Source organism: Herpailurus yagouaroundi, unplaced genomic scaffold (genome assembly GCF_014898765.1).
Source record: "Herpailurus yagouaroundi ecotype Mexico unplaced genomic scaffold, PumYag 28, whole genome shotgun sequence".
NCBI classification, from domain to species: Eukaryota; Metazoa; Chordata; class Mammalia; order Carnivora; family Felidae; genus Herpailurus; species Herpailurus yagouaroundi.
This window is the reverse complement of record NW_024412376.1, coordinates 132,803,841-132,819,177: the sequence shown is the minus strand read 5'-3', so window position 1 is coordinate 132,819,177 and position 15,337 is coordinate 132,803,841. Positions and strand designations below refer to the sequence as shown.

At 36.0% G+C, this 15,337-nt stretch overlaps 1 protein-coding gene across 6 annotated transcripts in view; it reads right to left on the bottom strand.

Moving 5' to 3' along the window:
• Positions 1-15,337, bottom strand: part of ATP8A1 (ATPase phospholipid transporting 8A1) — a 230,889-nt gene that overhangs the window by 151,173 nt on the left and 64,379 nt on the right. For 3 of the 6 annotated variants that reach the window (XM_040484736.1, XM_040484719.1, XM_040484746.1), the window contains exons 7-12: positions 14,536-14,609; positions 8,535-8,604; positions 7,344-7,471; positions 3,101-3,212; positions 1,615-1,780; positions 221-348 (exon numbers count right to left, since the gene is read on the bottom strand). In XM_040484736.1, coding sequence (XP_040340670.1) covers positions 221-348; positions 1,615-1,780; positions 3,101-3,212; positions 7,344-7,471; positions 8,535-8,604; positions 14,536-14,609 — 678 coding nt within the window. The other 3 variants (XM_040484727.1, XM_040484768.1, XM_040484757.1) reach the window with 3 other exon arrangements.

Sequence of the window (15,337 nt, the reverse complement as noted above, 5' to 3'; positions counted from 1 at the left end):
GTGTGATTCTGAGATGAGAGATTTTGCTACTGATTTTACATGTCAAATGATTTTTGTTATAATTATATTAGAGCCATAAATATTTTGAAATGCCATCTTGTAGACAACAAAAGGTAAGGTATAATTAAGATTTTGTTTCTGAGAGATCAAAAGACGCTATCAGGAAAAAAGACAAAATGCATACTTAGAATGATGAAAAACAATAATAATTCATATTTACCCAATTTATGAAGTATGCCTGGGTAAATTTCACCACTTCTAATGTCACCAACAAGCTGATAGGAATGAGATTGTTGAAAAGGATGATGAAGGTCAAGAAATTCAGTCCAAAATTATTAGCACCACCATCTGTTGGGGGAGGTGGGAAGAAAGTCATTTACCGTTTTATGTTTCATCTGCATTGGCCAGAACTTTAGCGTAACAAAAATTTTCCATATCATACAACAGATGCATATAGTTAGGCGGGATTCACTGCGCTGATAACATCTCCTTATTTTCAAATACATTCAGGATGGAACAGCACTATTTGTGTTCAATTTGTTGTTAGTCCTGTTAAGAGCTTCATAATGGTATGAAAGAATGAAGCACTACCAAGTATTTCAAATCCTGTTCCAAATAGGAAGTTTAGAGATAGCAGGGATAGGATTGTGGGTTTATAAATGTAAAATCTCAATTGGGTAGAATCACTTTTATATAAACTCTTAAAAAAGACTTTAAAGCATGCCTGGAAAGCAATCAAACAAAAACAGCAGCAGGAAAACTAACCCAAGTAGCAAAAACAATGTAGGGCTGTACTTTAGGTAAACTACATTCTTCCTCTTCAATAAAGAAAATGGAACAGCTACCCCAGACACACAAGAAACAAACTGATGGTACTCATAACAGTTCTAATGTTGAAATAGTAAACCAATGACTGTAAAAAAAAAAAAAAAAAAAAAAAAAGTTGGAACAGCTGCAAAACTAAATCAATATAATAAAAACTGAAAAAAATCAATTTTGCTACCAGGTTTTACTAGAATTTGTTTTTGTATGTTTGGAAATTAAATATTTATTGGCAATCAAAAGACAATGCAAACTTATTTTCCAGAAATATTCAGAGATGGTACATTAATCCCATAACAGTAAAAGGATAGATGGTCCAAAAAGAACCTATTTAATAGGACTTTCCCTGAGACAGGATGACCATTAACATGGAATTTAACTGCATTCATAGGTTCAAATGAAAGTACGTTCAATTTAAACATTTCACAAGCATGTGGTTTACTTTTGGTGCTTTAAATATAATCAATCTGCTTTCTTTACCCAGATAGCTACCTAACCACCCGTGTTAAAATATTTTAAAGAATAAATGAATAACATTAAATAAAATACAAAATAACATTTTATGTTATTACAGAGTGCTCATTGTATTTTTAAGAATTCTCAAATTTTAGAGACTCTAACATTTTACTTCCTTTTGCTGGAAACTGCATTGAAAAATAAAAATTAAATGCCCAGTTATCTTGGCAACAAGGTTTCCTTTTTAGGAATAATAGGAAATCTCAAGTCAGCCGTGAAATAAATACACGTTTTAATGAAAGAAAAACTAAGTACAACAGGCACTTTAATGCTTACAGTTTAGATTGAGATACCAGTGCTTTCCAGAATGCCTCCGATTCCAAATGGCTGAACCCACAGAACAGATAAGAGACATGGCAATTAAGATACAAAATAAAATCAAAATTTGTACATTTGTAATCCGTTCCACATTTGAGAGTTTAAGTGGTGGACTTGTTGAATTCTGTAAAAAGAAACAATATGAGCAATAAAAATGAGTACAGATTGATTTAGTAATGTATATTTGGTATTTTGATGAAGACGACAGAGTAAGTCACACCTCAAAATCTAGACATGAGTAGATACATGAAAATTACACAGAAATAAGCTGTCAAATGTTAACCACCTTTCCCTCCCCACCCCACCCATATCTTTATCTAATGTAAAACAATACAAAGAGAAGGAAATGATATTCCTTTATAGACACGACTTTTGCATTGAGGCAGGCAAGATGAACAATGCATTACTTGACTACTTAGACTAGAAGCATCTAGCATCTCAGCTCTGGAAGAGAGGCAGAGAAGGTGGCCTATGCACCCACAACCAGAGACCTGGAAGTTCCAAACTATGAAGACCACATTTATTTTTTTTTTAATTTTTTTTTTTTTTTTTTTTGAAGACCACATTTAAAGGATCTCTGGTTTCCACATTTCTGGTGGCAGTTAGCAACTCTTTTACTGAATACAGCAACCATCTAAGTGGCCCTGGCTGTAGGAAATGACAGAGGTTTCCTCAGCTGTATTTAATGATAAAAATCATCATGATAGGTCAGTGCTAACCAAGGCGTCCACAGAAGAGAAAATTAAATCTGTAATAATAGATATAAAATAATGGCTTACAGAATTTATAGAATGGCTAGGGGTGGAATCATTAATAGCAGTCCTGTCTGCCTGTTGATAATGTCTCCACAACTTTACAAAGTTATCAGAACTGAAACCAGTTTTTCATTTAGTATCTTAAAATGGTATTCCCTACCCACCTAACCAGTGAACACTCCTATTATATCCCCAGGCACATGTAAACACTAGAAGTGCGAAGACTAAAGTTGATTAAACGTGGGCTAACATTAAAAATGTTACCAAAAAATGGTCAACATTTGACTTTCAGATTCTTTTCGTTTTATGAAAAAGTGAAACCAAGTTCTAAAATTTGATCACTGTATTAAAATAAAATTATAAGACAAACACTTTAACATAGAGCACTCGTCATTACATAGACATCTAGTATTAACCACTGCAATAGTTAGTAAATGCTGCCACGGGCCAACACACAAAATCATTAAGAGTTCATGCACTGTTGATGCCTGATGAACTTTCCACTGTTCTTGTGTGCATGAACCATTTCATAGCCCCACACACCGAAGAATGAGATTCTGAATGTATAGAGTGGGGCTCAGGAATCTGTGACAGATGGTCTGCTGTTTCACACTACTGCATAGAGAGCTACAAATAGCACATTTTTCAAGAGAATAGGTCCAAAAAGTTTTCATAGATAAGAATCCCACCTGCATCAGCTTGGTATCATGTCCGGTGTAGACAACTATTCCATGAACCCACTGTGTGTTTCTCAACTGGGCGCCTCGAAGAAGAATCTGATCTGCTCCCAGGGGGACAGTGCTAGGACAGATCATGTTGTGACATTAGAAACACTTTCTAAAATGCTTAAGAATTCTATAGTTATTACATAGTTCCAACAAAGGTTCTGTTATTAAAATAACCCTTCTCACATTCACTTTATTTTTAGAAAAGAAGTAATTTTCCTACCAGTAAGAATAATTTTCTTACCCAAGGACAGCTGGAAGGAAGCATTCCAGTTGCTTCTCCTTAGCACCAAACCAGCCATTTCCTACAACTTCATTATCCAAGACAGTAGGCAGTATTTTAGAACTCAGAGGTTAATTTTCAAACCTATTTTAGACTCTTCCTGATTTAGTAAGTCTGTTTAGGTTTCTAAGATGTTTGGAAGCGGTGAGATTAGGGGATCTGCTCCCCTCCCACACCTAATTAAAAACAGCTTTGTGCATAATAAAAGTCCAAATAATATACAAAGCAAGGTAAATACATAGATCTCATCATCCACTTGCATTGCCACCCCTGCCCTGCAGAGGTTAAGTCCCTGTATTTAAAATCTCTAGGATAATTTATCATATTCGAATATCAATTATCTAAGAACTATGAATAAGTTTCCAATAAATGGTAAGCATCTAATGTTTTAAAACATTCCTCTGAAATGACAGCAAATTGAAGATATCTATTCCATCTAATTTAAAACACATTTTTCATGAATAAAGGCCAACTTGAGTCTTTTGCAAGTTCTTTGTAAAACTATCCACACTGGTAACTTGTTGGTTGACACAACCTTACACAGAGAGGTACAAGCTATCAGAGATATAGTGGGATTCTTGATGGAGATGTACTACACAAAATGTAATGGCTTAAGGATTTCTATCACTAGGTCTTCATTTTAGGAAAAAAAGCAAGAAAGAAGTGTCAAATATAAAGAAAAATACATTAAAAAACAACAACCTGGAAAAAGAAGGCAACAGTTGGTCCAAGTAAAGTCTCCGGAGAACCCAGAACTTCTTACAGAACTTCTTTGCCAGCAGAGGGCAAAGTGAGGTTGAGTCTTGCATTCCTGGTGGGCTTTCATGGTCTGTTAGGTGGCTAAAGCTAGTAGCAGCTTGGGCCTTAGACCTTCTTTCAAGAACTGCCCAACGATCACTGGCTCAGGTGACATCAGTTCAGGTCATAACAGCACCTGAAGGCCTCTACTTAAGTAAGCCTTTAAGAAACGGTGTATGCCAATTTAGAAAAAGACTACAGTATCTATAATTCTCATTCTTTCTGTAAACAGCATGCTTTTCAGACCCAGCTGGAAGGGAACCCTTTGTGTATATGTCTCAAGATGTTTCAGAGTTGGGAGGGGACCTTAGGCCTAAAGCACGTTTCCAAGAAATTCTTGGGAAGCTGCTAGCCTATACTTGAAGCATGTAAGTGCCAACCATTCCTCACATATACAATGAGGTACAATAGGACAACTGTCACCTTGGCATTTGTGGTATGGATTGATTGGGATTAGGTACAAACTCTTCAAAAACAAACAAAAATACTCCTTTTCAATTATGAAGATTCAACATAAGTTAGTTATTACTACATTTCCTCAGAGGTGGAATTCCAAAGCTTCTGGCATTAGACAATGACCCTCATCCTTAATAATGGAATCAAAGTACACATGTTCCAAATAAAGGGGCTCCAAGAGCTCTGGGTAATCACTGTAAAAGTCAAATGTGCCACAATACGAAGGTATTGAAAATCTGTTTCCACCTTTCATATATATTAAAGCTTATTGTATAAATTCTATCTTACCCTAAGTCTTGGCACTATCGTATAGTTTCTCTTTCACTGCATTGATTTGCTTGGCATTGATTTCATGGGGAACTGATAAGAAATGGAAGTTGGCCAGTTAGGAATGTCAGACTACAGAAACATCACTTATATAAGTGGCCAACTCTATTATTAGTCTATAACCATATGTTCACTCTGTGAGGTCACTCTGTGCAAATTTTAGAACAATATATAATTCATGAATTACAGGAAAGCTTTTGGTGGATCTGAATGAGGATGACAGTTTAGGGTATATCTTACATGTTCTTTAGAATTCAAACACTGTAATAATGCAATTATAAAATAATGAAGGCACTGATAATCTCTCAGGCTGGTGGAATGATAGTGCATTTAGCTGGCCACTACCTATACCTGGGGGTAGAGGAGACAGAGGAGAAGGAAAGCGAGGGCAAGAGGAAGAAGTGGCAGATGGGAGAGACCCTACCCTTCCTTGCCAGGTTCTGCTCCATTTCTGCTCCCTTTTCTAACAAATCTCCTGGAAAACGCTGTCTACACTTGGTATTTTCAACTCCTCTTCTTCCACTATCTCAGACTCACTTCAGCCTCTGCCTGCTCTAACCAAGCTCAAGGATATCGACTGCTAAACGGAACTGTTAATTCTCAGCCTCATTGTGCTTGACCAACAGCAACATCTGACCCATCTGTCACTCCCTTTGCCTTGGTAGACTTTCCTCACTCCATCTCGGCTTTCTTCCTATCAACCTGATTTTGGTTTCTTTGGCTGGTCTCTCCATTTTCCCAACCTTAATGTTGCAGTCTTAGGATAGTCCTTGGGACTCCTCACCTTTCTCTCCATACCCTTTCACCTTCAGTGATTTCTTCCACTTCCATGGCTTTAATTATCTATGCCAACTATTCCCAAATTTATCTCATGACTCAGACTTCTATCCCAAACTCTAGGCTTATATATTCATTTGCCTCCCTGACACAAACTTATTTGGCCCAAAACTGAACCGCTGATATCCCCTCTAAAAACCCTCCAATGGATCACCATTTCACTCAGAGTAACACTCTACAATAGCCTTCAAAGCCTTGCATGGTCTGGCTTCCTCTTATTCCTCTACCCTTCTTTTATTACTCTTTCTTGGTAACTCTACTTCAACCACGCTGTCCTCCCTGAAATTTCATACCTACTCCAGGCACATTCCCACTTTAAAATGATGCAATAAATACAACTAATAATTTGCGCTGACTATTCCTTCTGTCTGGAATTCTCTCCCTCCAGATGTATAAATGGCTAACTTACTCTCCTCCTACTCACAGGCCTCAAATGTTACCTGATGAATGAGGCTTACTACAACCATTCTAACTCAAAAGTGATTTGCTCTCAAGGACACCCAATCTGCCTTGTCCTGGGCTATTTTTTTTTTTTTTCAAACCATTTATCACTTTCTAACCTAGAACAGAATTTTCTTATTTATCATTTGTTGTCTATTTGCCCTTTCCTTACTGCAAGAAAGTAAGCTCACAAGGGCGGGCATATTTATCTCTTTTGTTCACTGCAGTCTCCTGTTCCATCTCTGTACTTAGCCTACCTAGCCCACTGGGGGCTTGAGAAATACCGGTTGAATCTATGAAGAGAGAGACAGGAAAGAGAAGTGGGAAGGAATGAAGGGTAGAAAGGATGTAACAGTAAAGATAACTGTAGATGATAACACGGCCTAGAAAAGAGCATATGGAATTATACAGAGAAGACAAGAAAGACAAGAAATTATCCAGTACAGTCAACTCCTTGCGGGTAGAATCTGAAATCTTTGAGGCACCTAGAGATCACAGGAAAGGACCCAAGCCATGGAGATTGCAGATAGGCCTATGACATAAGTATTCTGGCCAAAGAATATGCCACTAATTAATGTGCCACAAGCCTGGCATATCCCTGAAAATATCCAATTGTCATCTTGAGGAAGTCTTCAGTTGTACCATATGCATGGAGTTAAGAGCTAACATTTCTGCAAAAAGACTCTTGGTAGAAGTAACACAGAAATACTTAAGAGGTTTTGAGTGTTCAAACTTAGAGCATGAGAAAATAATATGCACCCAGGCTTGGAAAACACTCAGCAATACACTGAGACGCAGTGAATTCTGTTTTTTGTTTTGTTTTGTTTTTTATGTTTATTTTTGAGAGAGGGAGACACAGAGCATGAGCAGGGGAGGGGCAGAGAGAGAGGGAAACACAGAATCTGAAGCAGGATCCAGGCTCTGAGCTGTCAGCACAGAGCCTGACGTGGAGCTTGAACCCAGGAACTGTGAGATCATGACCTGAGCCGAAGTTGGATGCTTAACTGACTGAGCCACCCAGGCGCCCCTGAATTCTGGGTTCTTATAAAGACCAATTTTACATACCTATGTCCATCAAGCCTTATGTTTCCAACAAAATCGTACAGATGTCTGTTTGGACTTTCACACTCGATTCTGCCAGAAATTCTCATCAAACTGTCAATGTCTTTTATATCTGATGTTGCTGGTAAGCCCTGTTTAGAAATTTTTTAAAAAGCAAAAGAGTATATTAATTGCATTGTGTGCAGGAGGAGGGGGGATTCTGAATTCATCTCAGTCTTAGGATCTAAGAGGTCCCACTATTTTATAAGCAAGTCTCCTCCCTTACACAGTACTGTTTGTCAAATCATAATTAAGGGTCACCTTCCTCTCTACTTGAACACAAGAATAGGGTAACTTTTGTGAAAGATCTAAAACATACTTGAGACTATTAACTTGACTGCAAAGATATTTTGAAGTCCTCAAAGAACTGTGTGTTTCCAAAAATAAAATTAATATTTAGCATTACACAGTCTGCCTGCTGAATCTCAAAAAGAGAATGCAAAATAAATAGAACTATGTCCAAAGAGAATCGTTACATTTCTTTTCTGTTAGTCCACTGAGAAGGAAAACTCAAAAAATAGTTCCTCCCTCTGGCCAACTAGCTTCTACTGGCTGGCAGTGAACAGGACCCCGCTTCCTGGGGCACTCTGAGTTCAGGTGCCCTGATGACCTACTTCCATCACATCCCAAACTTCTCACTTGTCATTTCCATCATCCCCCTAGAACCCCAGAGAGTACATTTTTAAAAGTCTCCTCCTTAAAAAGACCGTTGCTTTCTATTGGAGATGGTATGAGAAGCAAATACAGAAATCCTAACTATTCCCTGAGATTAGTGAGACTTTTAGAACAGCAATGGAAACTACGCCTTTTTGATACAGCAAAGCCAAATAATAATTTGGGCCAGGCGAATGGGGACGATTAAATACGCAAACACACGTCAAAGTACTTAGAACTACTAAAATTATCATCATCGGGCTGTTGGCTATTACATGAAATATTAAAAATGTTACAAATAATATCTGTGTGATGGACTATATTTAATCAGGCAAGTAAATCTGAGTCTTCATCTCAGTCAAAGACACCTCTTCATAGTGGCTCAGCAAGAAAGTATTTGCAATTAGATAGTCACTTCAATTCAAGACAACACCAGAAATAAAGCTCTTGATTCCGTGTAATAAATCAGTAAAAATTACATAAACCTGTATTAGATCTTACCTGCCTAATTTTCAGGTTTGTTTCACCATCTAAGTTGGATGTTTCAATGTAGCACATGGCCTGGGGCTCACTGTTATTTAAAATTGAAAAGCAGAGAGATTTAGTGGGGGAAGAAAAGCAAAATAATAACTTATTTAAATGCTTAGACTCACTGAAGCCTTTTGTTTTAAACAAAGCTTTAGTCGTCTAGTTTCATGATGATTTCCACTCTAAGTGCTAAATGCTGGGAGGCAGAACCCATGCGTCACAACTCATGGATCAGCTTTTCAGCTAGAACGACCACAAAGCAATTTCCTGATGCCAATCAGTACTGATCTTCAAGCTAATGTGGATGATTAGATTTGTCATGTGATACTTAAATTGCTCATCCATAATGACACGACACAGACTGTATCTGAAATGTAAAAGCAGTTTTGTGTCCAGCTTTATCTTTAGCTCAAAAATATCAAGTGAGATTTCATGCTTGTAGCCCATGTATAAATTGGTTAAGGAAAGTGATTAGACAATTCCAGATTGCTGCTTCTATAAACTTTCAGTGACTACCTTTTAAGAAAAGATGAACAGGATCATACGAACCATAATATTTAAATTTTAAGGCTACTTTTAAAAACTGTGTGAGATTTTACAATGGAAGTAGATATATACTTTAGATACATACTTCTGTTTTTGTTTTTTTCTGCTCCTGTTCTCTTTCTTGAGGTTATTTCAGAGATTCTTGTGGCAGAAAAAGCTAAAACTAAAAGCAGCCAACTTGGCCATATTGCTCCTTGACCTGCACCTAGGAGGTCCATTTCATGGGTCCCCACCAGAATGTGTTTGGAAAAGTTTAGTGAGTGGTGGCTGGCAGAAGGGATGCACATTCTCCAGCATTATCACAGGTACTACATCCTGGACTGTGTATATCCTTTCCCTTCACAATCTGACTTTATGTGCCCAGCAAGTATAGACAGGTGAGTCTGTCATCTAACTGTATCCTCAAGTGTAAGGAAAAACGTTCTGAAGTTAAATCAACCTCATTAGCACTTGGTTATACAATAAGCCTTAGTAACATCATGGAAGTATAAATGTAATCTCTGATAAGCATATGTATTCAAAGTTAGAATGGAAAAAGTTTGTCAGTTACAAATACCTGGATCTTCTAATCAACTTCCAATTTGTACATGTGCAAAACACATTATTTCAAGTTTCAGAAATGGGCAGGTAGCTTAGTTTTGTGGCCTGGAGATTTGTGAAAATTGCTGAAACATACGGTCAATGATCAAATATTTTACAGATTCATTTTAATGTAACTTTGCAAGTTCTTCAATTCACTCAGTGGATTTTTTTTTCTCCCATAAAGGCTTATATTTTTTTCCCAACTGGAGAAATTTTTCAGTATTTATATTTTCGCTCTATTATATTCAACATATCATCTATCCAACATTTAACTTGGCTCTAGTAACTGCTAATTTGTAACTTCTATATACATTTGAAACATAAATGGCTTATGAAATTTTAAAACATTTCTGACAATATAGAAGCATGGTGACAGATGTTAGGTGAACAATGCAGATTCCATACTTTGCCAGTAAAATGCATTAAAAATATTACTGATCAATATGTCCAAGGCCATTCTCACATTAAAATGAGACTACCATTCTATCTTTTTTTTCACAAAGCAATTTTTCTAGGACTTTACATGGCCAGGAAGTTAAAAAGTTAAACGGCTGACTTCTATTTGAAGTGGGGCAAATAAAATATGCATCCAAATTCAGAACATTCTTAATCCCTTAAGACAGCTGTTACTGAAGCAGTTCTTAATAGTGTTATGAAAAAGCAGCAAGAAGTTTTACATAAGGGATCATGCTACATAATAAATATTTCAGCAAATTATGGTGACATCCAAACGCAAGCTACAGTCAGAGAGGCAAAGCAGGCTTTTTGATTAGTAAGTGGAAAGATGAAACAAGATGCATATCACAATACAGACACTGGTAGACGGCTGAACTTTACCATGGGAACATGCACTTTGCCACTAGTAACAAGTGGGATAAAAACTGATCCCAAAGCATGCGGTACAAAATGTACAACATCCAGCTTTGTGCAGGGGGTCCTCTGTAAACCCTATACAAGCCCAAATTATAGTCATAATTGCTGAAGGGATTATACAGAACTCACAGTAAGTTTCAAATATAAGAATAAGGCAAAATTTCAATGACTTCATTTCATGAAAAGCTTAACACTGTTCAAAACAGTATCCTGGAGAGGTATTAAATTCAGCCTCGGTATTTAGGCATGTTGTTAAATATGGATATATATTAATGATGCACAGGAAATTAAAATCTACCTTTACTGGCATGCCTCATGAACTCCTATTGAGAACAATAGGAGCTGAATCTTCCCACCCGAGGGACAAACAGCATCCAATGTTGCATTCATAAAAGGCCTTTAAAACATTTGTGAAATGTCTATCTCCAAGAAGTATAAAAATTTTTGTGTTTTACAGGAAGAGACATAGAACTCAACCATCTTTGGGTGTAATTGTTCTCTGCTGTAGGGTGAGGATCCACATACACACATCCTGTACGACTCAGTGGTTCTAACCTTGAGGACAGGCTGATGAGATCTGCTGGGAGATGTTCCCCATTGGTCACTTTCACTATTTCCCCTACTGCCACCTACAGGTCCCAGTTTAAAATAATTGAAACGGAAAAAAAAAATGAAAAACAGAAAAAAGAAGAACCAAACAAATGGACAAAAGAGACAGAAAGTTTGAAATTATTATAGAAAATAATACATGTTAATAAAAATGTCTAATGTCCATTTTTTCAAAATTTATTTTGATCAGGTCTAAAGGCACAAGAAAATGTGAAATATTAAAGGATTACTCAATTTGAAGCCCAATTTTCAATTTTTATGTGGAAACTTTTGCTCCTTCTTTAAAGTTTATTCACAAGACTGTCTTCTCAAAAACAAAATTTTATATAGTTACTTTATCTTACAGATTTTCCTTTCTCCAATTCCTCACTCTCACGCCATCTAGTGTATGACCACTCCTACCCAAGAAGGAAAGAACTGTGGGAACAATTCTTTGAAAAACCAAGTATATTAGTCCTCTCCACCACCATCCCCAATACACTTAAAAAAAAATATTAGAAATTTTCTGATTCTGAAACATTTTGAAAGTTAACTGCATACATATCATTACCTTTAATGCAAAGCTGTAAAGACATGGGTTTTAGGAAGTTAGAAGGCATAATCGCAGCCTTTTGAGTTGTTCAATAATTCATTAAGTCTTGGTGATGCATTGTCTTAAAAGGGTAATAAGCCTTTGAACCCAGGAGAAGTTTTTCAGAGAGGGTATGAAATAGACATGCCAGGAACCTGTGTGGACTTGAATGAACAGCTTGAGTTATTTTACTCTATATTTTACTTTCTAAACTTATATATGTATTTGTCATAAACTAAAACTTGTTTCTTCAAATGGAAGTGAAAAATCAATGAAACACAGTAACTTTCAACAATGTTCATGCTTTATTTTCAAACTACCTCAGAAAGGGTGCACTATTAGTAATTAATAATTGAAAATATTTGGAAATTAAACTGTTACAAACTGTTGTTTATGTTTACTGTTAAATAATGCTCATCTGCAGGTGAGAATCACCATGTCCTTATTCTGATAGTGGACAGCGTGGCATAATGAAGGGATCAGATTAATTAGGGATTAAATATTCCCACCTTGACTTAGTCGTTAGGTAAAGTTAAATAGCAAAAAATAAGACTTGAAGTCAAAGTTACACTTTCTGTTAAATGAGGACACAAACTTCCACCTATTTGTTAAGGTTAACGTACATTCACAAGAGTAGTGCAAAACTTTTTGAGAAAAAACAACCCTGAAAGGTGGCACTTTGCCACTGGGATATAAATACATAATGGAAGAGGCTTTATACTTTGAGTCCTACTAAGTAACTAAATGCAATGAGTCACACAATCTTTTAAGAAGTAATAATCTTTGGAGGAAGTTAATCTCTGTGGCTGCTATAGTAAGATATAGAAACTGTTGGGGCACCTGGCTGGCTTAGTTGGTGAAATATGAGACTTGATCTTGGGGTTGTGAGTTTGAGCCCTACGTTGGGTGTAGAGATTACTTAAAAATCTTAAAAAAAAAAAAAGATAGAAACTATTTCCATCTACCGTATCTATACTTATACTACAGTATCTGTGAGCCACCAGTGAGTGTTTTTTAACGTTGAGGAAATAACTCCCGTAAAAATGCTCCAAACTTTAAAAAAATATGAGCACAGAGCTTTCTGGGAGTTTCTGGGGGTGGATAGAGGCTGATGAAAAGTATTTTTTAAAACTTTCAGTTCAAAATTATGTATAAAGTCAGGGCAATATAGTCAAGTATCTTCATGCTTTGGAGCATACAAAAAATAAAAAGTGTAATTAATGGTACCCATCCATGATATTCTCTATGATAAATTATGTCTCTCTGATAGGCGTAATCAGGAAAACACGATTACTTTCTTAAATTGCTGGAATGCTGTATTATCACTTTGAACTTTGACCATTTAGATGGTCAGTCATCCACTACATTTATCAAACTTTTATTTAGTACCACCGAGTGCCCATTGTTCTGTTGGCTAGGCATTCTTACAACTTAAATAAATAAAAACTTACTGAATCTAAAGAAGAAGGAGAATCAGGGAATATCAGAGTTTCGTCATCTCCTCCCTCTTCCTCACTTTAAAAGATGTGAAATCAAGGCCTGGGAGATGAAGTCTTTTGTTCAAAATCACCAAGCCAGGGTAAGAATCCTGATTTCCTGTCTCCTAGGCAGAGTGTTCTCTAGTACCTGATACCATCTGGTATGTTGAGGCAGTGACAGCAAGCTCAACCGTTAAACTCATTCTCACACAGCCACATGTGGACCAGTACCTCTACTTCAGTTTTAGAAACCGACCCTAATTAAAGCTATGAGCAAAGAAAATTAGTAACAAAAAGGCTGATTTAGAAACCCATTAATTTTAATTTTTCCGGAAATAAAATCTATAGGTGACACAAAAATCTCCCAGCTATAAAGTATGAAAGTACAACTACCTACAGTACTTCAACTACCCATAGACTTATTTCTATAAATATCTGGAGGACTTTTTGCTCGGTTAAGTATCACTAACTTGTTATAAGTCCAATCACTTTAAATAATGACCTGATTAAATAGATTTTGAAAAAAGGACACTGTCCATATTTATATGTGGATTTTACAAATAAAACTGTCCAAGGAAATGATGATAAACAACCTCTAAGATATTAAAAAACATTTTTCTTAATTTATATTAGGACCAGTTTTACAGTTTTTAAACCCCAAACCATTTGAAAACTGCATTCTTTAAAAGGTAACGGTGCCATATGTTCTGAATATTAATTCATGACTGTCTTAAATATGAATAAAACAAAAATTATCTAAATTCAGTCATGGAAAGGATTTAAAAGAGCAAAATACTTCAATTTTTTTTTGTTGTTGTTGTTGGAAGAGTATGGCGTTTCAAAAGGTATGACGACAAAAACGAAAACATTCATCCATTTTCTTGCACTAATGTCCCATAAAGATCAAGAAGGTTTGGAGGGATATATTAATGCATCATAGAAGAATTTATCATGAACAAGGACTGCAAGATAAAAATCAATAGAACCCCATCCATGTAGTATATAAAATAAGCAACAGGAAATCTCATGAGTTAGTGGTCCACACACAAGGATCTGGATGTAGCCAGAGAGAGAGCAGACTTCTAATTGTAATGATAACTTTTGAATTACACAGGATAGTACCTATCACTTATTCTATATGGCAAATAAGAAAGAGTCCATTAAGTCCAATCAAGTTTTTAATGTTTAATTCAAAATCATTAGAGAGGTTTGAAATTCTTCGTTTATTCCTTATTTCCTTGGAGAAATCACAAGGTCAATGCAGGGTAGAGAAACCATCCTCTACACTGTTTGAGCATCAGTAGGTAATCTCTACCTTGATGAGAGAAGTACAGTGTCAGCAGGTATATACTCTTTGCCTTTTATTATAACTATATCTCCAACATTTACCTGAAAGAAAACTGGGAATTGGTTAATTATCTGCATTGAAAGATAGTTACAAATATACAACCCACTGTATTTAAGCATAGAACACAGTAAAAAATGGTTACTGGCAAACAAGAACCACTTATCTTCACAAAACGGCATAAAATGATCTAGGAGTGAGGCCAAGGATGGGACAGTCCTTTAAAATATGGACACTGTATCTTTTTTTTCCAACTACAGGGCTTAGCTTAATAAATCCATCCATTTTATCCATTGACATCTCAACTTCTCACATTCTCTATGACATAAAAATAAAAAGGAGGAATTTACCAAAAGTGATCTTTACCCTGCTTAAGGAAATCTCAGTGCAACTGGAAAAGCTACCTACCATATATATGATCATTATTCCTCGTGATGGTCTTATAAAATAGGTTTTGATTATAATTTACAGTTTAGAGAGGAAAAAAAAAGAGTCTTATTAGCTTCTAAGTTATTTCCCTAAGATCACAGTGAGAGGAAGAGGTTAGACTCAAACCCTTATCCGACTGGCTGCAAAGCTTGATTTTGCGTAAGTAAATATAGTAAATCTATGTTGTATTTTAAATAAAAAAAAAAAAAAAACAAACAACAGCTTAATATCTTCCTGGCTTTTCTACCCAGTAGCATTTTTGTGAACATGTCCTAAAGACATATTAAAGATATAATAAGCTCAGAAACTTTCTAGAGGTGATTTAAGTGATATAGTGTCATAG